The sequence below is a fragment of the Rhinoderma darwinii genome, chromosome 5, assembly GCF_050947455.1.
Source record: "Rhinoderma darwinii isolate aRhiDar2 chromosome 5, aRhiDar2.hap1, whole genome shotgun sequence".
NCBI lineage: Eukaryota > Metazoa > Chordata > Amphibia > Anura > Rhinodermatidae > Rhinoderma > Rhinoderma darwinii.
In genome coordinates, this window is record NC_134691.1 from 321,889,578 (window position 1) to 321,916,239 (window position 26,662).

The window sequence follows — 26,662 nt, forward strand, 5'->3', positions numbered from 1 at the left end:
CTATGTGCTCCCCCCCCCCCAAGTTGGTGTTCAGTAGTCGCTCTCTCTTCTGTGTGCAGCGCCCCAAGCTGGTATTCAGTAGCTGTGATCTCTCCTATGTGAATTTCCATCTAGCTGGCGTTCAAGAGCCATGGTCTCTCCTATGTGCACCCCCCAAGCTGGCGTTCAGTAGCCTCGTATGCACCACTAGCGGAATAATTGCTTAATGTCACATATGTGGTAACAGTTTGTCTTATATGACTTTCATGTTTGCATGGCACATTAAGTACTTCATCATGGTTTTTTGTTTTTTTTAATGGCATGCCGTACAAAAAAGGTTGCCTACACCTGTTCTACTCGTTCATTAGAAGCAGACACAGAATTGCGGGCTGGGGACAGGGTGCAGTTCTCATGAGTGTAGGGAACATCATAGCAGGTAGTGTCGCCCCTTCTGGAGCTGAGCTCAGGAAAAACGGACAATTATAGATGGAGCCTTCAGAGGGGGAGAACTGCTGAAAAAGGCATCATACCATAGACAATGTGGTCAGGAATAATGTTATTACTCAAGTACACATATGGCAACTTCTAAAAATCCACGCTTTAAATATAAGAAATTAAACTGTATATTGGGGACTATTATTAATGTAAATACATCAATACTCTGCGCAGGATACAATGGTGCTGTATAACTATACAAATAATATTTGAGAAACTCAAACCACACAACATAAAGGTTTACAACAGATTTAATCATATTATGGCCATAATGATTTCATTTTTATCATGTATAGAAACAATATAAACGAAGATTAATTTATTCCTTGTGGTAATGTTTGGCTCAGAAAATATCAGCCAGAAGCACAGCCATTCACGGATGCTATTACCCGCGAGCCGGTGGCGTGTATTAATATACACGGCGCAGAAACCATTTATTACCTACTTTGTCTGTCTGGAACAGCAGGTGGTATTTACATTAACAATCGCTGGAGCTGCAAATGATATTATAATTTATCTCTAAAACATTTCTGCACCGAACAAGATGACTGTGACATGGAAATTACAGGTTCTCTTCTTTTTTGCCATATAGAGGGTTGGAGAATGAGCAGGTCTTCAGTTCTTTACCTGAATCCTACAAGATTAAAAAAAAAAAACATAGGGTTGCAAGGAATGCATTTTTGCTAGAATATCCCATAAATAATATATAAATGAAATGATCAAACTTTATAGGATTAGCTACTAGAAATACTGGTGCTGACATTGATAGTAGACTAGTCAGCTCTCCTCTGTTTTATTAAAGGCTATGTACACCTTTGAAATCGTTTTTTTTTATTTTTATTTTTTAAATAAAAATGTGTATCAATGTTATTGGTGCAACTTTCTAAATACTTTTTTATTAAAAATTATTTTAACTTTTTGAGATACAGCTGCTTTGTATTCTGTATACAGAGCAGCTGTATCTAGCACTGCGACCTCAATCCATCAGGTCAGCAGCACTGACGGGTACAGTATCAGCGGGTCTTGCATTTCTCAGGATCCATCTGTTATCGATCACATCTACGTAAGTTCATAACTTAGATATGATCAATAACAGGTGGATCCTGCATGTCAGAGACACACAGGACGCGCTGACACCGAAATCGTCAGTGTTGCTGACCTGACGGGTATAGGGTTCAGCACTAGATATAGCTGCTCTTTATACAGGATACAAAGCAGCTGTATCTGAAAAAGTCAAAATAATTTTTAAATAAAAAGTATTTAGAAAGTTGCACCAATCACACTGATTGGCGTCATGCACACGACCACAGCAGCCGTATACTATTACTATGGATAGTATAGAATGCATGTTTTCCTATGGACCAATGCGCACGACCGTGGTCATTATACGGTCCGCAAAGTATAATGACCACGGTCGTGTGCAGTGGTCCATAGGAAAGCATGTATTCTATACTATCCATAGTAATAGTATATGGCCGCAAAACTGCGGTCCAGGCTCATTGAATTAAATGTACATCTTCTGTGTGCACAGTCTGCGATTGCGGACGGCCCGCAGTTGATAGTCTGCGGCCGTCCGTCCCGTAATCACGGCCTGTACACAAAGCTACAGGAGGCCATAGAAATTTTTATTAAAAAAAGCAAAACAATTTCAAAAGGTGCACATAGCATTTAAGGATTTCCACTCTCCGTAAACTAACAATTCTGAGCATCTTTTCTTAGATCTCTGTGTAGTGCCGCTCCTCTGTTATTCCTTTTGGAAATGTCTGACTAAATTGACAACTGGGCGTCTGACATTCTCCAATCGGTGCTGAAAGAGTCAGACTGTTTAGAGACACACCCTTTTGACAAGGAGAATGGTAACACCCAGTTGTCAATTTATTCATATCATGAGTCGTATTATGGCTTTGGACAAGTTCTGACGTACAGAGCTGTAATACAGCACCCATAGAAGTCTATAGGCGGAAACTGTGCCTCCGGTTCAGAAAATTGACATTCATTTATCAACCCCTTTCAGCCTCTGGCAAGATTAACTAAGTGAAATATCTTTAGTACATCATCACTGCTGTGAAATTGCTTTTCTTTAATTATCTTATATTGATCTGAAGCTACATGATGTTTTCTTCTCTATTCATGTATAAAACTAAATCCATAATTCTGCTGGTTGTCTGATACCAGAGAGCAGTGGGTTGGCGGGGCTCAGATGATGGTTACACAGTCAGAGCTCAGCTGGTAGGTCACATGTCTGACACTAAAGTGGAGATAATCTGCTGTCTGTTTCCAATGGCAACAGGCAGAGTTTGAGAAGCAGCTACACTATGTCTATGGTGAACATGACCTGAAATAACTCAAAATTGGCACAAAAACAGTAAAGAAATGTATTTACAAAACATACAAAGTTTTTTTTTAGGGTTAAGGCCACACTCAAACGGATTTTCAGATAATCAAATCCACAGAATGACAATTATATTGTGGATTCGCTCCACATATTGATCACAAATTTCACCCTTCGCAATACTAAAGGTAAATTCAGATTCGGCAAAGGATTCCCTGCAGACTTCAGCTGGTCCCGCATTGATTGAAGGGTCAGATTTATTATAAAAAGGGGTCATCTTTATGAGACAACCCTATTAATTCTGACAAAGAGGTCTACATCGTGTTACAATCTACAGTAGTAATTCTCTTAAGAGCAGACATCCGTTTTTTCCATCTAAGCATCAATAACAGTCCTAGATGTGCATACGGGAATAGCTATGTGCGCATCTATGAGTGGTTGATGTATACAGTGACCATAAGTATTACTCCTCCTTCTCTCAAGATAAGATCGCTCAGTGATATCACTCATGCCCTCAGGTTCATCCTTTTAATCTCTGCACTGGAAACCATCCCAAGGATATCTTGTCAATTACAATTTACAGATAGCCAGTCCCCAAGCAAACAGATAAGGCACTGAAATGGATGAGACGAGGATGTCCGTGTGACGTTGATCATATTCTGAGCCCCCTCAGCAGGGAAGGGTGAGCATGCATTTTTAGATCCCAGGTTTGTATTCTGTAGATTGTAAATTTGGAACTGACGTTGAAGCAAACCACGGTTTCAGTTCACAATTTTCACACAATGCTGCGATACAATAAGTCAATTGCCTTAAAGGGATTGTCCAGTCCCTAAAAATTGATGGCCAGGATAGGCCAATAATATCTGTTTGGTCAGGGTCCGACACCCGCCACCCCCACTATTTAGCTGTTTTGAAGGGGCCGAAGCACTTGTACTAACGCTGCTTCCCCTTAATTCCTCATCTGCTCGTACTGTGAATCATCGACACGCATGTAGCGACGGTTCACAGTATTACAGCCCATTCACTTCAATGGAAGGCTGTAATACTGTGAACTGCCGCTACAAGTGTGTAGGTGATTCACAGCACGAGCAGATGAGGAAAGAAGGGGAAGCGGCGCTCGTACGAACAGCTGATCAGTGGGGGTCAGACCTCAACCGATCAGATATTAATGGCCTATTCTCATTTTTAGGGACTGGACAATGTTTCAATGTAGACAGTTCTCTAGGAGCTAAACACAGAAGTAACGCACATCTCTCTCCAGGATTCCAGACTGGTACCGATACACAGTAACAAACAGCAACTGTATGAAGGTATGGTGAGGTTCAAGCGAGTTTATTTAAATACAAAGTGTATTTATTAGAAAGTTACAGATTTTTTCATTTTTAAAGTCATGAAGCTTTATTTACAATTGACAACTCCTATAATTTAATGCTTGCCAAGCAACCCATAAACCAGTGCAAAATCCCAGCCCCCATCTTTCCCACCTTGGCTACCGGGACCAGAAGTAATGGTGGCGCTTATCAATAAACGGCCCCACACCATCTGTTATGTGTAACTGTCAGTGATAAATTTCCTCAAGAGCGTAGATATCCAGTGGTATCATCCATCAGGTATGGCCACTGCAGAGCAATAGCTAGGCTTTCCTCCACCCGGGGCAAAAATTCTGTTTGCTGTCCTAGCCCTATATCTAAATATCCTGGAAAAGGCAGAGTGGCTTGTTGGCACCCCCTGGCATCTGCCTCTTTTAGCAACACTACTGGGACACTGTTACAAATCCTTGACCTGAACATAATGCGGCTAAATGAGGAACTCCCTAGTGGATGACTAGTATGGGACACATAGTTCCTTCTTGGAAATTCCCTTTAACTGAGACTCATACAGTAGCCAGGATAGACAAGCGTTATTATATTATAGTAATTACATGTATGTACCTCATGGGATGATTTCCAGGGAAATACACTGATTTGGACGTTAGGATGCACATTTTCATCAAACTAAGAGAGGAAAAAAAATTTAAATGCAGATGAGTCACTGACCGAAATACATTTTAAAGAATGTGTCATTTTTTTTTTTATTGAAGTGCATATAACAAACAGTGAGGTTCACATAGTGACCAATCAGATTTTTGCTCTCATTTTTGTAAAGCAGACTGATAAATGAAAGCAGTGACCGGATTGGTTTATATAGACAATATATCTGCAACTTGTTCTTTACATTTGTTTTATAAGACCCTTCCCGATAGGAAGAAAACACAATTACAATGTAATACAGCTATACTTTTTTAAAGAGACATTCTTCCATTTATGGTGGGGTGTAGTGAATGTCCCTCTTTTAACACTAGGGGGCAGATTTACTATGGCAAACGTGCCAGAATTCTTGCGCAAATTGTGCCAAAAAGCTGGTGAATAGGGCAACTACTTTGGCAAAATATCATTGGTATGGAATTTGGTGGAGAATTCCTTAAAAGACCGTGGCAGGAACCGTCTGGTAGACATAATAAACAAGGTTTACTCAGTCGCTGTCATCTCATCTCCATTTGTCTGTATCCTGGGCTACGTGAAGGATTTCTCAACTACTTTGGCAAAATTGCAGTGGCACGGATGCTTTATATGGCACGAAAAATGATAGCACAACATTGGCTAGATGAAAGTCGTTCATCGGTAACAGAGCTTATCGATAAAATTAATTAACCATTAAATTTTGGGTGTGTACCTGAGAAGGGGAGCCAGAAATAAATTTGAGAAACTGTGGATACTATGGATTTATACCTCAAGGTTGGCATCTAGGAAATTGCTGAGATATTGAATGGCTCTGCTGTAATGGGTCCCACCGGAGAACCAGAGGATCCTCCAATGGACGAGGTTCTAACACAATAATGGACCTTAAAGGTTCAGCAGAAGACAACTCCATTTGGATCTCTTTGGAGGCAATTACATGCCACTAGGGTCCATTTCTTATGAGTTGATTCACAAATTACCTATTAGACTTTATTGATGATATATCCTGTGTGTACAATGATAACAACAAGGACTATGTTGAAATGACAAGTGGACATGTGCATGCTCTATATTGATGGAGGGTTCGCCCTCAGAATCATCTTCTCTGGTGGGCCCCAGGAACCCTAGTCCGACGATGGGTCTGGGTAACCATTATGATTATCCAAACCTATGTCAAATGTTCTGTAACTTGGTGGGTAGTGATTGTGGGGGAATGGGGCATTGTCATAGATTATTTTATCACACTATACATGTACGGGATCTATGTTCTACCTCTATAGGAGAGAACATGAAGTCTACTTATAACTCAGGGATTTATGTTTGTGTTTTTTTGGGGAAGGGGTTTGTAATCGGTAATAATTGCAACTTGAAAATTCTAATAAAAACACTCATTTATAAAAAAACAACCTGTATCTGTTAGGCCTCATGCACACGACCGTAGTGGTGTGCACGGCTGTGAGTGTCACCCGCGGGCTGCCCGCAAATCGCGGGCCATGCACATGGCCATGTGCATTCAGTTCTATGAGCCTGGACCGCAAAATACGGCCGTAATAAGACTCCCGGGAAATGCACGGGCCCATAGAAATGAATGGGATCGCAATTCACCCGCAGATTTGTGGGTGAATTGCAGCCGCAAAAACACGTACGGGCCCATGGGGCCTTAGGTAGTTTATGCAACCAGTCTGATTGAAAATATGTTTAATACAGAGTAGTAGAAATCAGGGGAATCTCAGCCGGCTTTATTAATCAGATATTACTAAAAAATTAATATGAGAACATTTGTAGGATTCAGTTAATGGAGATTCACATATATCAAACCAAAGACATAATTTACAGTATTTTATCTAAGATATAAAAGAGGTAAAAATAAACACTTGGTTGTATAGCTTTTTATTATATGCCAATCTGACCCTGACCTCACAGCAGAAGTTATATGTTATAATAATATTCTGCTTATCTTGAATATTATTATAAGACCCGGTGACAGCGGCTTGTTTGCTAAACAAAGAACATATTTCATGAAAGAATAAGTACGTGAAGAAAGACTGGGCTGCGCTCTGCTGTTCCTCTATGGCTCAAAGCAAATGCACTGTAATGGCTGATAAAGATTTTATGCACCTCGTTCTGTGCAGTCGTGCTGCTTCCTGCATAATTTGGATTGGAAAACCCACTGGTAATATCGCCTTTATGTTTCCTATTGGAGAATAAAATGAAAGGAAGCATTAATTTTAATCCTGAGATCATGAAGTTTTAAAGGAGAGACATCTAAATGTACGAGACCATAACCGCAAAATGTTATTTTCCTGCTATTCACATATACAACCCGAGATAGATAAAAATAGTGTGCAAGAACAAAAAAGTATTTCAAGGAAGGAATACAATAAATATAAGAAACAATGACATCCCCGGTGTCCAGTCCGTGGTTGGTGTGACCCTTGTAATGTTACACCTCTATTGTATATCTCTATGGTCTGGATTTTCTAATGGACTAACCATCATATAAAATAGTCCCTAATGTTAATATTATACAGGAATCAGCTGAAACTTTGAGTGTCCACACAGGGGTATAAATACCATTGGTGTAACCTACGGGGGCCCAGAAGCTTCCTCCTATCTATTTTATTGCATTTAGGGACTGAGCTAATGACAATGGCTCACAATTATTGGTGGGTTGTTATGGAGACATAAGGGCGGAGTGTTATATGATGAACTGTAAGGCCTCATTAACATGGCAGTGCCCGGAATCACGGCCCGCGGGCACGGCCGGCCGCGGGCCGCATTTTCAGGCCGTGCTAACATACAAAGTATGGGATCACGGCCCGTAAAATACCAAAAAGTAGGACATGCACCATAATTCCGGGCACGGTTCTACAGTACGGACACCTATCCGTAATGATACGGAAAGGTATCCGCGGCCAATAGAACCAGGTGGGTCCGTAATTGCGGACCGTATAACAATCCGCAATTATGGAGATTTTTTACGATCGTGTGCATGGGGCCTTAGAGAGTACAGGGCACATATACTGTTCTTGCATGGGAGCCCTCTGCTGGCTATGTCCGTGCCTGAGTCCATAGGTCGAAATTCAGTAGTGCAGAACTTCCAAGCGTAAGGATGAGAGGAGGCATCATTGGTTTCTAGAATTTTTAACTTTACAAGCCCCAACAAAAACATTACAAGACCACTACAACGGGGGTCTGGGACTTCTGTAATGAGTCATGAGGATGAGTCAGGAGTTGGTCTTTCCTTCACCTGGAGCAAAGATTTAGTTCTACACCCTAGACCTGTATTCAAATACCCTGGCTAAGGTTGAATGACTTGTTGGCGCCACCCTCTGGCATACAGGGTATATGCCCCTCTAACCCTACCCCCAGCTATGTCCCTGAAAGAAGTGTTACTATGTTAACAATATGCACTAAAAGCACTTGTGACAATGAAGGTGACCATATTGGTCTCCACCAGAGCTTAAAGATGCAGTAAGGGCAGCCAGGCCTTCATTGGGTGATACCTGAACGCCCAGTAATCTTGGTACCTGCATATAAACTATTTATGATGACTCCAATTGAAATAATAAAAATACAGTTTACACCAGAATCCTCTGGTTCTCAAATTCCTTGTGTTATCTACCTGAAGATGTTGTTACAGGCAGTTTTTGTGCATCACTATTTGTAATTACAGTCTAGTTGAGGGACCACACATGGCCCATGGACATGAACTTTGACAGTTTTCTCCGAGTTTATAAGCGATTAACAGTTCTATACCGTTTTGTGCTTTTTTTGTTTGCGCCTTTGAAAGCAATTTTAATTTACAAAAATCAATCTCTGCGCTCAGTTGTAACCCTTGTTCATTTTTAAGGGGCACAGGCGGGGTCAAGTAGAAAAGTTGTATAGTATTGATTTTTATATGTTCTCATAAAGAAGATTTTGTGTCTAAAGTAAAAGTATCCATTGTGATTCAATCCTTTGGGTTTCCAGATCCAGAGTTTCATGCCACATGTTATTGATAGACGACATTCTACCTATCTCTCTATCTATCTAACCCCTTGTAACTCCAGACATTTCTGGCCCTAAACGGGTGGTCCGAGAAAATAAAAAATGCGGCTAAGAGAAAAAAAGAGGCATTACTTACCCGACACAGCTCGACCCTGGCGTTCCAGCACAGTCGCTCCAGCCCTTCTGACCGACCACTGTTTGTTGACATGGCTGCAGAGATGATGTGCTTGTATACCCACATGATTGCTGCAGCCAATCACTGGCCTCAGTGAGTATACAGCACGGGACCAATGAGGCCAGTGAGATTGGCTGCAGCAATCACGTGGGTATAGAGGCATGTCATTGCTGCAGTCATGTCAACAAACAGCGGCTAGGAGGACTGGAGAAACTATGCTTGAAGTAATGTCTCTTTTTTTCTTTTATTGCATTCTTCGACCCTTGGCCACAATTTTTTTATTAACTTGAAAAATCCCTTATAGGACCTAAAGAATTTTATTATTTTTGGCCTCTCAGTATTCTGGAGGTCATAACTTTTTTTAATTTCAGGACGACAAACTTGTATGTCTCTTATTTTTTTTAATTGTTCTTTCTTTTGGTACAATTTTAAGGTACATTTAGGCTAGTGATTAATTTAAAATGAAAAAAAAAAAAGATTTTTTCATACTATTTATTAAATTTTGATACAGTATTCACCACCTACCTTAAATAGAGGTTTTAGTCCATTTTTGTTTACATTTTTTAAAATCCCATAATGGGAGTTTTGTTAATTATTTATACATATATGCAAGTACATTAGCCTGTATACTTAACGGTACACCGGCTGTTGTTAGTACATACCTAAGTATGCCCTAACAACGGGATTCCTGAACATAAAGCCCTAGAGTTCTAAAATGGACCCTGGGCTATCGGATTCGATCAAAGGGGGACTTTCAACTTAAATGTGATCGTTACTAGCTGAATGCTGTGTTTCAGAAACACACAGGACCTGCTCTCAGCCGAGCCGTCAGTTCAGCTGAACTGACGGAATTGGTTTTGAGAAAGAACGATGCAGCTTCCATGTACACAGGATACAAAGAAGCTGTATCGTAAAAAGAAAAAACAAAAGTAATAAAAGTTAAGAAAAGTTAATTGGAAAACACAAAAAACATTGATTTAATGAAAAAAATCCATTCAAGAGAGTACATAGCCTTTAAAGTATCTTTACCATTTAACAGAAATTGAAGAGAAAAAGTTACTTTATAACTTTCTTTTATTGCTATGAAATTATAGAGCTGAAAACCATCTTACCTTTTACAGAAGTAACATAAGAAGACAATAATAACCTCCAACAACAGAAAGGTTAATCCAATACTAATGCCAATCCACATACCTGTATGGAAAGAAGCCAGATATCTCAAATTTAGTCAAATTATTGTTGGTAAGATTAAACTCTTGGGGTTGCTACTTGTAGACTTATAGGCCATCTTGGTCTAAATGTTTCTAGCTACATTTGCCTTGAAATGTTCCTGTTCCAATAGCATGTATATTATTTAACATGAATGTGTTAACAGAAAATGACATATTATTTCATTCAAGTTTTTATTATAAAATATTTTGGCGGTGTTTCTTATATTTTCTTATGTGACTATTCACAATAGTCTGATGCTTTCTGTTTTCTGCAGATCACTTATCGGCTTTGCTGTATGGAATGGGACAGCATGTGCAAAGTCATCTCATTTTCACTAGAGGGAGATTTAATGACAGCTCTATTGTATTGTTGGAGGACGGGATAAGGCAGTATAAGAACTATACACTATATACAAAGATAAGGCTATGCATGTATTTCCTTTGTCTTTAGGGGAGGGGGTTGTACTCCATCCCTTCCTGGAGACTATAATAATCTATAACATTTCTCTGCTAATTAACTCCCATTCGTTTTAGCTTCCATAAAGCACACATTGCACTGTGTATACAGATAATACAGGGAGGAAGTGTGTGTTTCCAATATAGCACCCCCCAGGGAAGGTTTCTAAAAGTAAAAAATAAATAGTTTCAACATTTTTCTTCTACAGACTTACATCCAATTACTAATACTAAAATTAAATATATAAGATATTCCCTTTAACCTGCTACATTACAAGTTTGTTTTACAGAACGGTTCTGAGACAGAATGTTGTAACCATCATTTGCCATTTTAGAGCCTATGGAGAGCTGTCTTTTGTCATTCAGTCACCAAAGCATAGCTGCATATAAATTGAAATAAGCACTTGCTGCACTCCCTTTCCTTTTGCATCTCTCCAGGTCTCAGTCTTGTGTAGGGTACTCCCATAGTCACGCCTCTGTTACTTCCTGGCTTAGCACACAGGGGGACACCCACAAAGCTGTTCACATACATGTTGGGTGTTATTATTGCAAAAGCCTGTACTTTGGGTTTCCATTCATTTTAATGACATTACAGCCTCCATTCAGTAAAAAAAAGTTTTACAGGACCAGTCGCATAAAGGAACACTAGAGTTTGTGTATAGACATGTTCTTAAATATGTAACCCTCCACTATGCTCTTTGACATGGCAAAGAACAGGCGATGGATAGTCACACACAGATGACTAACTTAAGCACCCAACATTGAGATGACCAATGGCACATTCAGCTAATGTTAGACATCAGACTTGGGGAAGAAACCAAATGAGCAAGGAAAAACCAAGTAACTTGGCAAAGGACATACATACAATAAAGGCAGAACATGCGGCTACTATGGGGCCCTTTGAGAGAGGAGGCCCAGCATTGGTTGGTCCCAACCTTATTACTACTAGGTGGGAGAACCTCTATAAGACTCATCTAAAGAGGAACTGCATTGGTAGCAAACAAAGAGGTTGGGAATTAGCCCAAAGGAACATGGAAATGTGTAAAAAGGGGCTATTTCGATCTTTTGCTGTGGGGCATCCCCTCTTGACACCGATCAATATCTGAAAAAGGGCAATAGTACTAATAGCGCATGTGTTCTTCTTACCCGTGGTATCAGCTCCTGACTTGTTAGGAGATATTTGAGGAGAATGGATATGACATCTTGTTCCCTGCCATTGTTCTTTGCATCTGAAAATGAATATATTGATCATGAAAAAGAGATTTTATAGTCGGTAAATCCCAGAAACTGACATTAGATAAAAGGGGTCATGTATCAAGTGTTGCCGGACACAAGTATGGCGTAAATATGTCAGAATTTTTCTCTTGTTCATGTTCAGTCCTATGAATCTAAATAGGTCCAAAATTCTGTTCTGATCAATTTGTTATTATATCTTCCAGGGGCGTAACTAGGAAAGACTGGGCCCCATAGCAAACTTTTGACTGGGGCCCCCCGTCCCCTGGGTGTCACACAACCCCCCCCTTGTAGATAGTGCCTTTTTTACAAACCCCCCCTTTTGATAACGCCATACAGCCCCCCTGTAGGGAACGCCATACAGTCCCCCCTGTAGAGAACGCCATACAGCCCCCCTGTAGAGAACGCCATACAGCCCCCCTGTAGAGAACGCCATACAGCCCCCCTGTAGATAACGGCATACAGCCCCCCTGTAGATAACGCCATACAGCCCCCCCTGTAGATAACGCCATACAGCCCCCCCTGTAGATAACGCCATACAGCTCCCCTGTAGATAACGCCATACAGCCCCCCTGTAGATAACGCCATACAGCCCCCCTGTAGATAACGCCATACAGCCCTTTGTAGATATCTACAGAGGGGCTGTATGGCGCTATCTACAGAGGGGGCTGTATGGCGTTATCTACAGAGGGGGCTGTATGGCGCTATCTACAGAGGGGGCTGTATGGCGTTATCTACGGGGGGACTGTATGGCGTTATCTACGGGGGGACTGTATGGCGTTCCCTACAGGGGGGACTGTATGGCGTTCCCTACAGGGGGGCACTGTATGGCGTTCCCTACAGGGGGGCACTGTATGGCGTTCCCTACAGGGGGGGGGGCTGTATGGCGCTATCTACAGGGGGGGGCTGTATGGCGCTATCTACAGGGGGGGCTGTATGGCGCTATCTACAGGGGGGGCTGTATGGCGCTATCTACAGGGGGGGCTGTATGGCGCTATCTACAGGGGGGGCTGTATGGCGCTATCTACATGGGGGGACTGTATGGCGCTATCTACAGGGGGGGCTGTATGGCGCTATCTACAGGGGGGCTGTATGGCGCTATCTACAGGGGGGCTGTATGGCGCTATCTACAGGGGGACTGAAAGGCGCTATTTACAGGGGGAACTGTATGGCGCTATCTACAGAGGGGGCTGTATGGCGTTATCTAGAGGGGGGACTGTATGGCGTTATCTACGGGGGGGCTGTATGTCGTTCCCTACAGAGGGGGCTGTCTGGCGTTATCTACAGGGGGGACTGTATGGCGTTACCTACAGGGAGTCTGTATGGCGTTCCCTACAGGGGGGGTCTGTAGGGAACGCCATACAGCCCCCCCCTGTAGGGAATGCCATACAGCGTCCCCCCCCTGTAGGTAACGCCATACAGCGTCCCCCCTGTAAGGAACGCCATACAGCCCCCCCCTCTCCCAAAAAAATGCGACCTACAGTGTGTCCTAATAAAAGACATGTATCCCCTATCCACAGGATAGGGGATACATGTGTGATCGCTGGCAGCGATAGGGAGAACGGGGGACTGAAAGTCCCCCTAAAGTTCTCCATGACTAACCTCTGACTTCCGGCGTCTGCGCAGCTCTGTAGAAATGAATGGAGCGCTGGTCACGCATGCGCACAAGCGGGACCGGCGCTCCATTCATTTCTACGGAGCTGCCGACACAGACCCCGGATGTCCGAGGTTTGTGATGGAGAACTTCAGGGGACTTTCAGTCCCCCGTTCTCCCTATCGCTGCCAGTGATCATACATGTATCCCCTGTCCTGTGGATATCTTGTGGATAGGGGATACATGTCTTTTGCTTAATGGCAGAGCGGGGAGATACCTCCCTGCTCTGCCGTACTGTTCAGTGGCGTCCCGCTGTAGCAGCCATAGCGGCTGCTAGCGGAGCCTCCGGCCATGGTGGGGGCCCGTGCCGGCGGGCGACACGGGCCCCCTCATGCCGCGGGACCCGTAGCAGCCGCTACTGCTGCTACGGCGGTAGTTACGCCACTGATATCTTCATTATATCTTCAAGACGGAGCTCTGTTTTTCTGATACACAACTTCACATCACTTGCATAGACATAGAGGGATTTTTCATCCTTTCTACGCCAGTTTTTTGCTGTGCAAATTGCGACTTTTGGCTCTTTTGTGCCGCACTTGCCACTTTTGTGTAAAGATGGCGTGACTTTGCAAAAGGGGGCAAGGCCACAGCAGCCTGACAAATAAATAATTTACGCCAGAAAACTGGACCCAGTCTGTAGGGCAGAGCAAAGTAGAGGCTCGTGCTGGACCCCGTACCTTGCCTCCCCCCCTGATCGGGCTACCCCCAGCCCCCCCCCCCCACATCCTCCATTAAACAATTGATTTTAAAAAAAAGTAGAAAATAATGCTCACCCCACAACTCCTCTTCTCCCTTTAGCATGATGAGGCTCATACAATGTACTGATGCTGGGCAGCGTCGGGGCGTTGTATGAGATGCAGCACTGATGATGTTCAGTTCTGCGTCGTATCATATTGCGCTTACCTTGTATGAGCTGCATGGCATGCTGAGGGGACCCGCAGGGGAGAAGAGAAGTGGAGCGGTGAGGTGAGTATGTTTTTTATGGCTGATGGGGGGAATGGATGCCGCACGGTCACAGTCATTGTGCCATAATTGTGGTGCACAGCTGGCTGAAAGATGCGACAAATGCGTTTACCTCATAATAAATGTGTTGCATCTTACTCCAACTTTCTTTCTATTAAGACTGGCTTATAAAATGCCAGTTTTAATAAATCTGCCCCAAAGAGTTGAAAGACAAAATTGTCGCTAACTGAAGCTTACACTAGGGGAAGCCTAGAAGGCTACTGCATACCATGTTGAGCTTAAAAAAAAATCACTTTATGCAGGTTGCTCCCCCTAGTGGTGGTTGTAGACATTGAGAATTCCGTTATTTAACTTTATGTCAGTGATTTTCAGCACTGTATCAAAAGAACAAAGCTCCGAAGCCTATTAAGTTATAATAGGAAGCTAAACAGCACAGAAACATGAATCTAAAAACGACATTAATACAAGGTGAAGATTCACTTTAAGATTTTTCAACACAGATAAAATAGCTACAACTTTATTATTAGGCTTCATATTTGCTCAGTTAAACTCCCCACAGATAAGTTGTTCAACATTTCCATCCCTTGAACTTGTTTAAATGACTGGGCAAACACAGTTTCTGAGATGTGCTGAGTCTGCAAGCTGTAGATCCCAGATGCAATACTAAATGAATTTGCCAGTGGATGCGCCATGCGTTTATTTCTATTCTAGTGACAGGACGATGATGGATAAGTCATTAGACAAGTGCCAGGAGGCCAGTAGGTAGGCTCATCTCCAAAGAAACAATTCAATGAACAATACTTGAAAAGGTCAAATAAAAGACTTGTAGTAGGAAGCACTTCTATACAGCAGCAAACACTAGACCGGGAAAATGAGATGAAGAACATTGGTGAGGTTAATGGAAAGTGGTGGTAAGCTGTTGGATATTCTGGGGGGAGATTTATAAAGAGATTTCTGCCTGTTTCTTGGGTGAAAAAAGTAAAAAATGTTGGTGAATGACTGTATTGTGCAAAAAAGTACCAGGACCTTCTGTAGCAGCTGGTAAGGAGTGCGGTGGTGTCAAGCACGGGCATCATTTATAACTTTTTCATGGTCTGCCCATCATCTAGGGACACCACTGATTGTCTGGCTTAGAAAATCTATGCTCAAATGTCCTATTAAGTTAATAGAGAGCGTGCCCCCATTCAGGACCCTCTCTATATGCCAGAATTGAGACTGAATTAAAAGGCCGTCTCTCATTGGGGGACCCAACAAGTTCATGCATTACACACACAGCCCAAAGATTTTGGTATAAACGCTTTATTTAGCCTTCAAAGGAATTGAATACTACCTGCCAGATTCCAGTGGAAATCTATCTATCTTTTTATATATCTATCTGTGTTGAAGCTGCAGGTGTATTAAATACTTCCTGACAGAATCTTTAATCTACTTGCTGTGGGTTTCCAGTATGGGGACACGGTGTGATCAGCTTATCTTTGGGGGAGGCTTCAAACAAATCCGGAATGTCAGAGGACCCCTTTAATGCTTAACACTGAAAACAGGACAAGACCCAGAGCAAAAATAGCTGAGTTTACAATTGAAAGACTGGGATGCGCTATGATTTAATAATACTGACTTTAAAAACACATTTTCATGGTGATAGTACAATATATATATATATTCTGATACTGTAGTGGAGAATCATGGAGAGGGCAGTAGGAAGAAAACCAGGAGAGAGAAGCTGCCATCTAAATCCCAATGCGTAAAGAATAATGGCAGAGAAGAAAATATAGCAGCCGGAGTAAATGTCAGACAGAGAAGAGAGAAAGGGCAGAGAACAGAACCAGCCGAGAGTTAAAAAGGAAGAAGTGATATCTAAAGCACAAGGCACCCGTGGAGCCACCTCAGAGTGTGTAACCGAAGGAATGTGTCTGACTTACTGCCTGCAGCAAAGAACACATGCTGCAAAGAGCATAAGAAATACACTATATCTGACTCCTAGTCCGCCAGTGCATGCAAGGGCAAGACTAGATCTACTGGTGACTAAGGCAGACAGGACAAAATAACCGCCTATCATATAACAATAATTCCAACATATAATATTGATCGTTGGTAATAAATTATTTTCCCTGTCCCATACTGTGCCCTGTATCTGATAGTCCAATCGTATATCTGTACCAATGGTAGATACAACGCCGAGTTACATTATCTATCTGACTGTAGAGACCATAATCGCATAACGGGAGTTGTCCTATCGCTCCCCAATAAAAAACACAACTATCTATCTATCTATCTATCTATCTATCTATCTATCTATCTATCTATCTATCTATCTATCTATCTATCTATCTATCTATCTATCTATCTGTCTATACAACAAAGAAAATCAAGTGCAGCACCATGCAATAATGAACAATAAATGTGGGTGCCAGCCTCAGGATAAAGGCTATATCCTTCGTAATAGTCTACAAAAAAATAGGCAGCACTCCTGGATCTCCAAGTGAAAAAAATCAAGTGATGTACTTTATTCCATAAGCGAGGTTTCGGCAGATGCAACCGATATGCTTGAGAAAGGCAGTTGCATCTGCTGAAACGTCGCTTGTGGAATAAAGTTCATCACTTGATTTTTTCACTTGGAGATCCAGGAGTGTTGCCTATTTTTTTGTAGACTGACTATCTATCTATCTATCTATCTATCTATCTATCTATCTATCTATCTATCTATCTATCTATCTATCTATCTATCTATCTATCTATCTATCTATCTATCTATCATCTATCTATCTATCTATCTAACTATCTATCTATCTATCTATCTATCTATCTATCTATCTATCTATCTATCTATCTATCTATCTATCTATCTATCTATCTATCTAATCTATCTATAGCACACAGGAAAATGGTGACAGCACACCGCGAACACCAATGTCACCAAAACCACTAAATATAAATAAATATACATTACTGCTAAATCTACTTACAATAGGGAGGTTCTTGGTGCACATTTTGGTCAAATTGTGTGAGCCCACCTGCCACGACAAGGCGACCTCTAGGAGGTGTGAACCTATGCTGCACATACACCCAGAACTGGGACTAAGCCTACATATACTTGGGGACGGTAGGAACCAGCATTAAACTGATTAAAATCACCCAGGGAGGAGTGCAAGATCAAAAAATGGATATGTATATTTACGGGAAGGTGTCCGGGACATAGAAGTGACCTGCTAAAAATAGGATATATCCTATTTTTTAAAATTTGCAGACCGTGCTCCGAGAGTCCGCGGCCTGTAATCACAGGCCGTGCACGTGGCTACGGCCGTGTGCATGGGGCCTAAAAGAGCATCCTTAACCATTTGTTGCAGAATAGTTATTGAAATCCCCACAATATTTTTATATTTTGTGCCCCGCCCCTGATCAACCCAGAAACACCCACAAAACCTCTATAAATGCCCACTGCGGGACACATTGGCATAAACCCTGTCCCTTTAAGGTCTCTTCCCACGAAAATCGCTACAGTTGGTAGTTGCGCAGTCATAGTCACCCATCAATTCTAGTACTGCATGAAAAACCTCTAAATTATAATATGATTTTTGCACTTCTAGAAGTGTGTTGGTTCTAAACTGCAAAATCGACATAACAGCTGCAGCCACAAAGAAGATTTAGTTTCTGACGGAATGCTGCCAAATGTAATTAAACATTTATTTATAGTTGTTAAGCCCCATTGTTTCCAGCTGATACAAAATTATGAGATAAAGTTTGATGAAAAGGTTGGTAATTAGAATCCTTTCAATGTCCAAGCTTGTACCTACGAACACAGATTGTCTATTTCATATGGAGACACGTGGGACACATATTTCTCAGTATTAGGAGCAGTAGTCCGACTCCAGGCAAAAAGCTCTACTTGCCCCCAAAGCTTAATTTACTTAAATAGGGCTCCCCTTCTTACCAGGACACAGAAGAAGCCTGTGTGGACCATGACAGTGGAGCAAAACTGTCAAAACCTCTTAGAAGTCAGCATGGAAATTACAACGATCAGCTCCAAGTGCCATTAACTGTGGCCACGAATATCGGGGGTAATATATCTATAGTGTTGTAGGATACATACACTTAGGAGTTGGTGAAAATGTCTTAATAGCAAAATTGCACCACGTTCATGAAAATGGCGCCTGTGGCATGATAAATTTGGCGTTTCTAGCTGGGCATGGAAAACACATTTCTTTTATATATTTATACCAATATTTTACACAAAAAAGTGTTGCATACCTTTAATAAGTTTAGATAATTTTACGTGTTGTCTTTGACACGCCTGTTTTTCTAGACACTTCCAAAATTGTTCAGGTTAATACATAACGCCATCTACTTTTTGGCACTTTTTGGCACAATTTGTTGTGCTTTTTCAGGTGTAGACAGAATGGTCACTGATAGAGGCAGTTAATGCACGGTAGCAGGGGAAGGGGCAAAGTTGTACTATTGTTATTGACAAGTGAAATTTAGGCTCTGCTAAGGCTTTGTTCACATCTGCGTTGGAGGCTCCATTAGGGGCTCTCCGTCGCAGATCCAGCAGAGTGCTGCACTATTGTCTCCAATAAAACAACAAGCACCCAATGGAAAGCCGACGGGGCCCATTAAAGCCAAGGGGTTCCGTCGGCCGCCGGTGTTATCCATGGTGCAACGGAACCGTTTCCTTCGTTTTTCCCTTGTTCTGCTCCTCTGACGGAGCAGAACAAAAGAACACACCAACGCAGGAGTGAACCAAGCCTAAGCGAACCTGTCAAGCCCATGTACATCTTACATATCCTAAAGATGCACTAATAGTAATACTAACTAGATGGCACACGTGCACCCTCAAAACAGCCTCCTCCAAGACGATAAAAAGTAGATCATTCATATACCACTACCGTATGTAAACTCTCTTAGTAAATTAACAGCGTCACCAGGAGGACTATCGTTCATAGGAACACTTGTTCCCGATCTTTGCCCAGTGTAATCAGCCAATGTACGGGCAAACACTCACAATTCATCGGCTGATCGCATCTTTTATGTGGACAAAATTTTTTACGCTAGTCGGCAGCACATCTCCTTGTGTAAATAGGGGATGTGCTACTGACATGACTTGAATGCATGGGGATAAATAATTGTATTAACATTTGTTCGTCCCCACACTTAATGATCATTGCTCCTTGTAAATGGAGCAAATGTGCGCCGGTCGATCAGAGCTCGCTTTAAAGGTGGTAAACGCGGCAAATATTTGCACACGTAAAACCACTGTAAAGTTTTCTGATATCTTAATTAGAAAATTAATTTAATCTTATGGCTGCCATTGCACCCAATCATTCAGGGTTGAGGCGGGGCGTAAGCGGAGTAGACAGCTGCCTAGGGTGTCAATGTGAAAGAGGGAGTGGTGGTTACAATCTATGTATATAAAACATTTTTTATAATAAACTCTCATACCGGTCATTCCACACAACATTAAAAAAGTTATGGCTCTCATAATATGGCGGCACAAAACCAATGTTATTTTTTATAAATAATTTTTTTCTTGTACAAGTAGTGAAACTTAAAAAACACTATATAAATTTAGTATCATCGTAATCGTATCGACCTGCAGAATAAAGTTAACGTGTTGTTTTTATCGCACGGTCAAGGGCATAAAAATGAAACCCAAAAAGGTGGGGGCGAAAAAAGCAAAAATGAAAAGACAAAAATGCTGCGGAGGGAAGGGGTTAAAGGGACTCTGTTCCGATTACAGGTTTTATTAATTTTACATAATTATCTTCTCCTGATTTCACAATTTTATGTTTGATTTTTGTTTTTTAATTAAATGAATGACAAAATATTAAAACCCTGCTCCTTTACACCACTAAATAACATGTCCGTATTAATCATCCATTACTATTTAGCAATATAAAATGACAACATTGAGCCAATCAATAATGAAGCTCACTTTATGTATTGCCGAAATAGGCGGTTGCTAGTAATGAAGTATTACGCCATACTTTATATGCACGCAAACGAGCTGTCTTATGATGTTGTTAATCAAATTAATGCCGCTCATTACCATCACTATTGTCCTTGACCAATGGTAAACACTGACTGGCAGCAGTACCCAGATCAGTCCATGTAATAGGAGGTGGGTATATCTGCCACACATGTAAAGAACATATTTCCGGTATTATAAATATCCAATAGTCGCTTGGCGCTACCGTCATGAACTTGATGTTGATAAATGGTTCAGATGAACAGCGACTAAATGTGTCCGTGTTTCTGCTGACAGAGCACACTCGCCCTATCAGCCGGCACAGACTAATTACTTTGGGTAATTGGAGATGGTTTTAAGCAATGAATCATTATGTAGACTGCCCTTCTATTAATTCTGCTGTAGCATTGAAAATACAGATCTGCAAAACACAAACGTGCATATTAGGCTAAGTTCACATCTGGTTTTTACCGTACGTCTGATGGGCACGTTTTGACATGAAAAAACATGTACGACACCGTGTATATTGATTTCTATTGTCAGGACAGATGCCCTAATAGTACAGTTCGTGCATACGTTTTGTGTGCTTATGGTCTATACAATTTTTTTTCCGTGTCCCGAAAAGCGTACTCTACTACGCTTTTCAGTACTTTTACAAAACGTATACCACACGTATACATTTTTATTTGTAGACCATAACTGAGAGTTAAAGGGTTTTTCCTCACCACAGTGTTTTTAATACTTTCTATTTAAGTAAATGGGTGAGCATATATATATATATATATATATATATATATATATATATATATATATATATATATATATATATATATATATATAATGTGATCAATTACAGGGGGATTCTGTGTGTCATAGACACTTAGAACCCGTTGACACTGAACCCGCTAGTCCCACGGTCCTGACGGATTCAGGTCTTTGCGAACTATACAGCTGCTCTGTATGCAGGATACAAAGCAGCTGTTTCTCAAAAAGTAAAAATCATTTTTAATAAAAACGAATTATATTTTATTGCACAAAACACACTGATTGACCTTTTTATTACAAAAAAAATGTCTTACAAGGGTTTACACAGCCTTTAACATACTGTAATCCCTAGGCAGGGGAGTAATATCAAGAAAAGCAAATACCTAGACCAATCCAACCATCATATTCCACTCATAGTACTGCTGGCTTTCTATGTGGAAGGGAAGAATGGGCGAAAAGTTTGCAGTCTTTTCACTCCAAATAGTTACACACTGGCCCTAGGCATAAACTGAGGGCAATACTATTTATGACCTCTTTTTGTTTAAAACCCCTTAAGGACCTGCTAATTTGGGCCTTGAGGACAGAATTGTTTTTTTCCTCTTTGCATCACGGCAGTCATAACTTTTTATTTTTTATGCGACATAGCTGTATTAGACTTTATTTTTTGCAGGACGGGTTGTACTTTATGTAGGTGCAATTTTTTTGGTACATTTACATTATCGTTTAATTGATACAAATTTTTATTTTGGCAAAAATGCAAAAAAAAAAAAAAAAAAAAAAGCAGTTCCGCTGCAGTTTTCATTTTGTTACATTTTTTTTACAGCAGACATCGATCTTCATAAATGACGCTATACATTTGTTGTGCAGGTTGTTAAGGTCATGAGGATACAAAATATGTGCATATTATTTTATGATTTAGGACTTATATTTAATAAACTTTATCTAAATGTGCTTTTTTTGTGTATATTTTTTTACAGAAAATATTGAATTTAACATTACTTTTTTTTAATCCTATAACGGGATTTATAATTTAGATTTTTCTTTTTTTAACTTCAATGTACTGGCATATATCTATATGTCAATACATTAGTCTGTATACTGATATACCTAAGTGGGCCCTAACAACATGAAAAATAGACAGACAGCCCTGGGGTCCTTCAATGAATCCTGAACTGTCTGCCCATATAAGGTATGTCCCTCATTGCGTCACAGGGATTCCCTGTGATGCTACAAAAGGGGTCCCCCCTTCCAATTTTCCCTTTGAATGCCGCAATTGTGGAATTCAAAGGGTTAACGGCAGAGATCAGAGGTTTCTCTTATCTCTACCGACAGAGTGAGGCTGCAGTTGTGTATTACAGCCATTGCCCCGCTCCTGATCACATGGACACACTTGCTGTGCCCAGGCGATCAGCATGACATCTATGCTCATCATGATGCAGCACTTTTTTTTTAATTCAGTGTCACTCCCATCATTCCTCAGGATAAAATACTGATTTTAAATAATTTTTACTCTGGAAGGAGTACAAGATTAATTGGGGTTTAATTTGACTTTAAATTGATATTTCGGGCAAAAGATAAGAATACAACTGTTGTCTGAAATGCGGTCGCCCACCCAAGCCCCAAAGTCTCCCCTTCATGGTCCCCACTGATCTTCCATCTGCCTGTACACTTAGGTCCTAGCCAGTGGTAGGAGACTTTACAGAAAGTCATTCCTTATGCAGGTTGCCGGCGGTCTACCCGAAGTCACCTGAGAATCTACCTATCGGTTGGATCGTGAAAAAGTATTTTCAACTTTGCCCGGAGTATCACTTTAATATTGTTCTAGAAATCACATTGTGACTTATAGTTCCATCTTCTGTCCTTTGCATAAGCCAAATACATATAGATTGTGTTTTCGAAGGAAGAGTGACACATTCTCTTCGCTGTGCCCTCTACTTGCTTATTCCCATATATTATGCAATATTTTAAAAATACTATTATTATATACTTATTAGTTAACATGTTCCAGATACGTTTTCTTTAACCTGCGATTGTCTACATCCCACTCCCTGCTTTGCTTGCATGGTGTATTATACTACAGTTTGTGGAACATTATAAATCATTTTGTCATTCCCAGACAATCAAAAATTCATCTTTCCCCACAGGAGACAACATTAAATCATAATGCTTAGCTCTGTCTCCAATGTATATTGTCGAAGTCAGGGGCACAAGTGAAGCTACAATCTACATCACGAGTATGTAATTTATTTTTTAGTAAAACTTGTATTTAATTCGTGGTTCTGCCAATAAACTTTGTGTTATTTATGAGTTTTCTACAGCATCTAGGAGTGAAGACAAAGGGATGGCTGGAGGAGATGAGAAATGTTGGACGTGTGCTCTGACTGAATACTGCAAAGACTTGACACGTTTCCAAAAAAATTGAAGTAAAAAATGGATTTATTACGCAGACCGTCTTTCAGCAGAAGAATTTAAAGTCTCTGAATCTACTGCCGATGGGGGTCAGAGTGTGCTCCTCTATGAGCTAGAAAGGTTGATCCAAGGTGAGATTAAGAGGGGTCAACCTGAGAAAAGTGGGGTTCAAAAATTTACGTAAATTTACAAAGATCCGCAGGGGACAAATGGTTTTCTTTTTTTTATAGGTGATAGCACCACACAGGATATGGAAGTTGTTTTGAGGGATCATTGATCTTGACGTTGCGTGATATTTATGTATCAGACATAAACTCTACCCTCCATCATTACAAATGATAGCAGTATTCTTCTGGTAGGCTCTTTATAACCTCCAGGTTTTCTAATAAATTCTCTTTGCCAGCACTTAGCTTACTAGACAATTCTTGAATGAGTTTGGGCAGCTGCCTAGTGCAGTCTGCACTTCTCTCCTGTGAAGATCAGCGTGGTATCATGCGGGTACTAACGTTAGCCGTTTTCTGGGCATATATTAGGCTTACACTGACTATGATTGGTAATGTAATGAGGGTACTGAATGTGGCTAGCAATATTATTAAGGTACTGACTGGATGGCACTGTTCTGAAGGCATTGAAGCTGGTGGTTTTAAAGAGGTTTTTTTAGTACACTGACTATGCATGGCAATGTAATGGGGGCACTGTCTATGGTTGGCAATGTTATGCGGGAACTGAGTGTGGCTTACAATATTATGAAGGTACTGACTGACTGGCACTGTTATGAGAGCATTGAAGCTGGTAGATTTAAAGGGGTCTTTTAGAAATACATTGGCTACACTGACAATGTTATGAAAGCACTTACTCTGGCTAGAAATGTTTTAGAGGCAATAATTATGTGTGGCACTGCAGCTGGCACCTTTATAGTGGTCACCATGACTGGCAATGTTATGAGGGCCCTGATTGTGGCTGGCGATTTATGAGTTTTTGTGTGTTTTTGCATGAATTGGTTTGGTTCCAGGATGTATAATACAATTTGTGATTATTTAGGCAAAACCACTTAATGGTACCTATTACCCCATTCAATCTGCAGCTTTAAAAGTTTTCAGCTGTGACAAGTGGTAAGTGGCACCTATAGCTATACAGTCTTGTCTCCTGCCTCCCCCACAGAGGGCTGCCGCATGATTCTCTACAGATATACTAATATTCACATCAGGCTACCGAGCCTTGTGCTGCCAGGAGGAAGGATTAATGAGTGCAGGAAAATAGGAATTGGATAGAGAAAGAGAAGGGATAATTATATAGAAAACTCATTTATAATCATTCCAACAGAGCAACCTTTAGTAAACTAACAGTGCTCATTCTTCATAGTGCGCCATTCCACACCTGCAAAACAATGGTGGCTGAAGAATATGGACTCACAAGAGAGAAGAAATCGAGGGGTGCAGATTGTACTAAAGACAGAGCTGCCAGTGGGGAGATCTGAGAGGCATTAACATTTCATGCTAACAGTAGATTAATCTAGTCATGGAAAAATTGCACTTAAAGAGGCTCTGTCACCACATTATCAGTGCCCTGTCTCCTACATAAGGAGATTGGGGCTATAATGTAGGTGACAGCAGTGCTTTTTATTTTAAAAAAACAATCTATTTTTACCACTTTATTAGCGTTTTTAGATTTATGCTAATGAGTTGCTTAATGCCCAAGTGGGCGTATTTTTACTTTAGACCAAGTAGGCGTTGTATAGGGGAGTGTATGACGCTGACCAATCAGCGTCATTCACTCCTCTCCATTCATTTACTCAGCGCATAGGGATCCTGCTAGATCCTTATGTGCTGTCTTATACTAACACATTAACGATACTGAAGTGCTTAGACAGTGAATAGACATTCCACGGGATGTCTATTCACAATCTCTGCACTTCGTTACTGTTTCTATGGTAGTTACAGAAGAGGAAGCGTGATCTCGCAAGATTACGCGGTAAATGACAGGTTACAACGAGATCACGCTTCCTCTGCTGTAACTACCATAGAAACAGTAACGAAGTGCAGAGATTGTGAATAGACATCCCGTGGAATGTCTATTCACTGTCTAAACACTTCAGTATCGTTAATGTGTTAGTATAAGACAGCACATAAGGATCTAACAGGATCCCTATGCGCTGAGTAAACGAATGGAGAGGAGTGAATGACGCTGATTGGTCAGCGTCATACACTCCCCTGTAAAACGCCCACTTGGTCTAAAGTAAAAATATGCCCACTTGGGCATTAAGCAACTCATTAGCATAAATCTAAAAATGCTAATAAAGTGGTAAAAATAGATCGTTTTTTAAAATAAAAAGCACAGCTGTCACCTACATTATAGCGCAGATCTCCTTATGTAGGAGATGGGGCACTTATAATGTGGTGACAGAGTCTCTTTAACAAAAGTATCGTAAAGATACTTCTGACAAATCTCTGCTACTCACAAAGAAAAAATATATAACGTTTAATATTTTTTATAAAGAAAAAAATAGAAAAAAAGATCAAATAAATGTATAAAATAAATAATACAAAAAAATTTATATATATATATATATATATATATATATATATAATAAAAATAGGATATGAGAAATGATCCCGCTTCAGTTGATAAAACTGTAATAAAAAAAAGATTTTAAGAACAAGATGTAATGTTCTCCTATATTATTGTGTCACCCAAAAATGACAATAGTAGAAAATACCAGAAAGTGATAATATAAGAATATTCAGTAAAATGAGGCATTTATTGTCAGTGCCGGTGAGGTGATGGGCCCAAGTTTAGCTTTTAAATTGGGCCCAGGAACTTCAGCCTCTTTCAAATCTCCTGCATAGACATAGAGTTAAATTCTAATGTTCTGCCTGCCTTCCACCAACACTAGAGGGCGCTTACTGCATACAGATTTAATATAGTTAATTGTATAAACAGTATGCACTAAGCTCCCAAGCTTCCCCCTAATGGTGACATCATTTAACTCTATGTCCATGCAGGAGGTTTGAAGTTTCAAGGACTGCTTCAACCCTTTCCCGAGATTT

The 26,662-nt window shown here is 40.7% G+C and overlaps 1 protein-coding gene across 1 annotated transcript in view; it reads right to left on the reverse strand.

The window, feature by feature from the left end:
* Positions 1-745: 745 nt before the first annotated feature.
* The window catches only part of MALRD1 (MAM and LDL receptor class A domain containing 1), a 274,434-nt gene continuing 248,517 nt past the window's right edge, over positions 746-26,662 (reverse strand). Inside the window, exons 37-41 of the mRNA XM_075828272.1 lie at positions 11,782-11,864; positions 10,081-10,162; positions 6,922-6,997; positions 4,738-4,800; positions 746-1,108 (exon numbers count right to left, since the gene is read on the reverse strand). Of these exons, the coding sequence (XP_075684387.1) occupies positions 1,037-1,108; positions 4,738-4,800; positions 6,922-6,997; positions 10,081-10,162; positions 11,782-11,864 (376 nt within the window). The 3' untranslated portion in view covers positions 746-1,036. The remainder of the gene's footprint in view (positions 1,109-4,737; positions 4,801-6,921; positions 6,998-10,080; positions 10,163-11,781; positions 11,865-26,662) is intronic.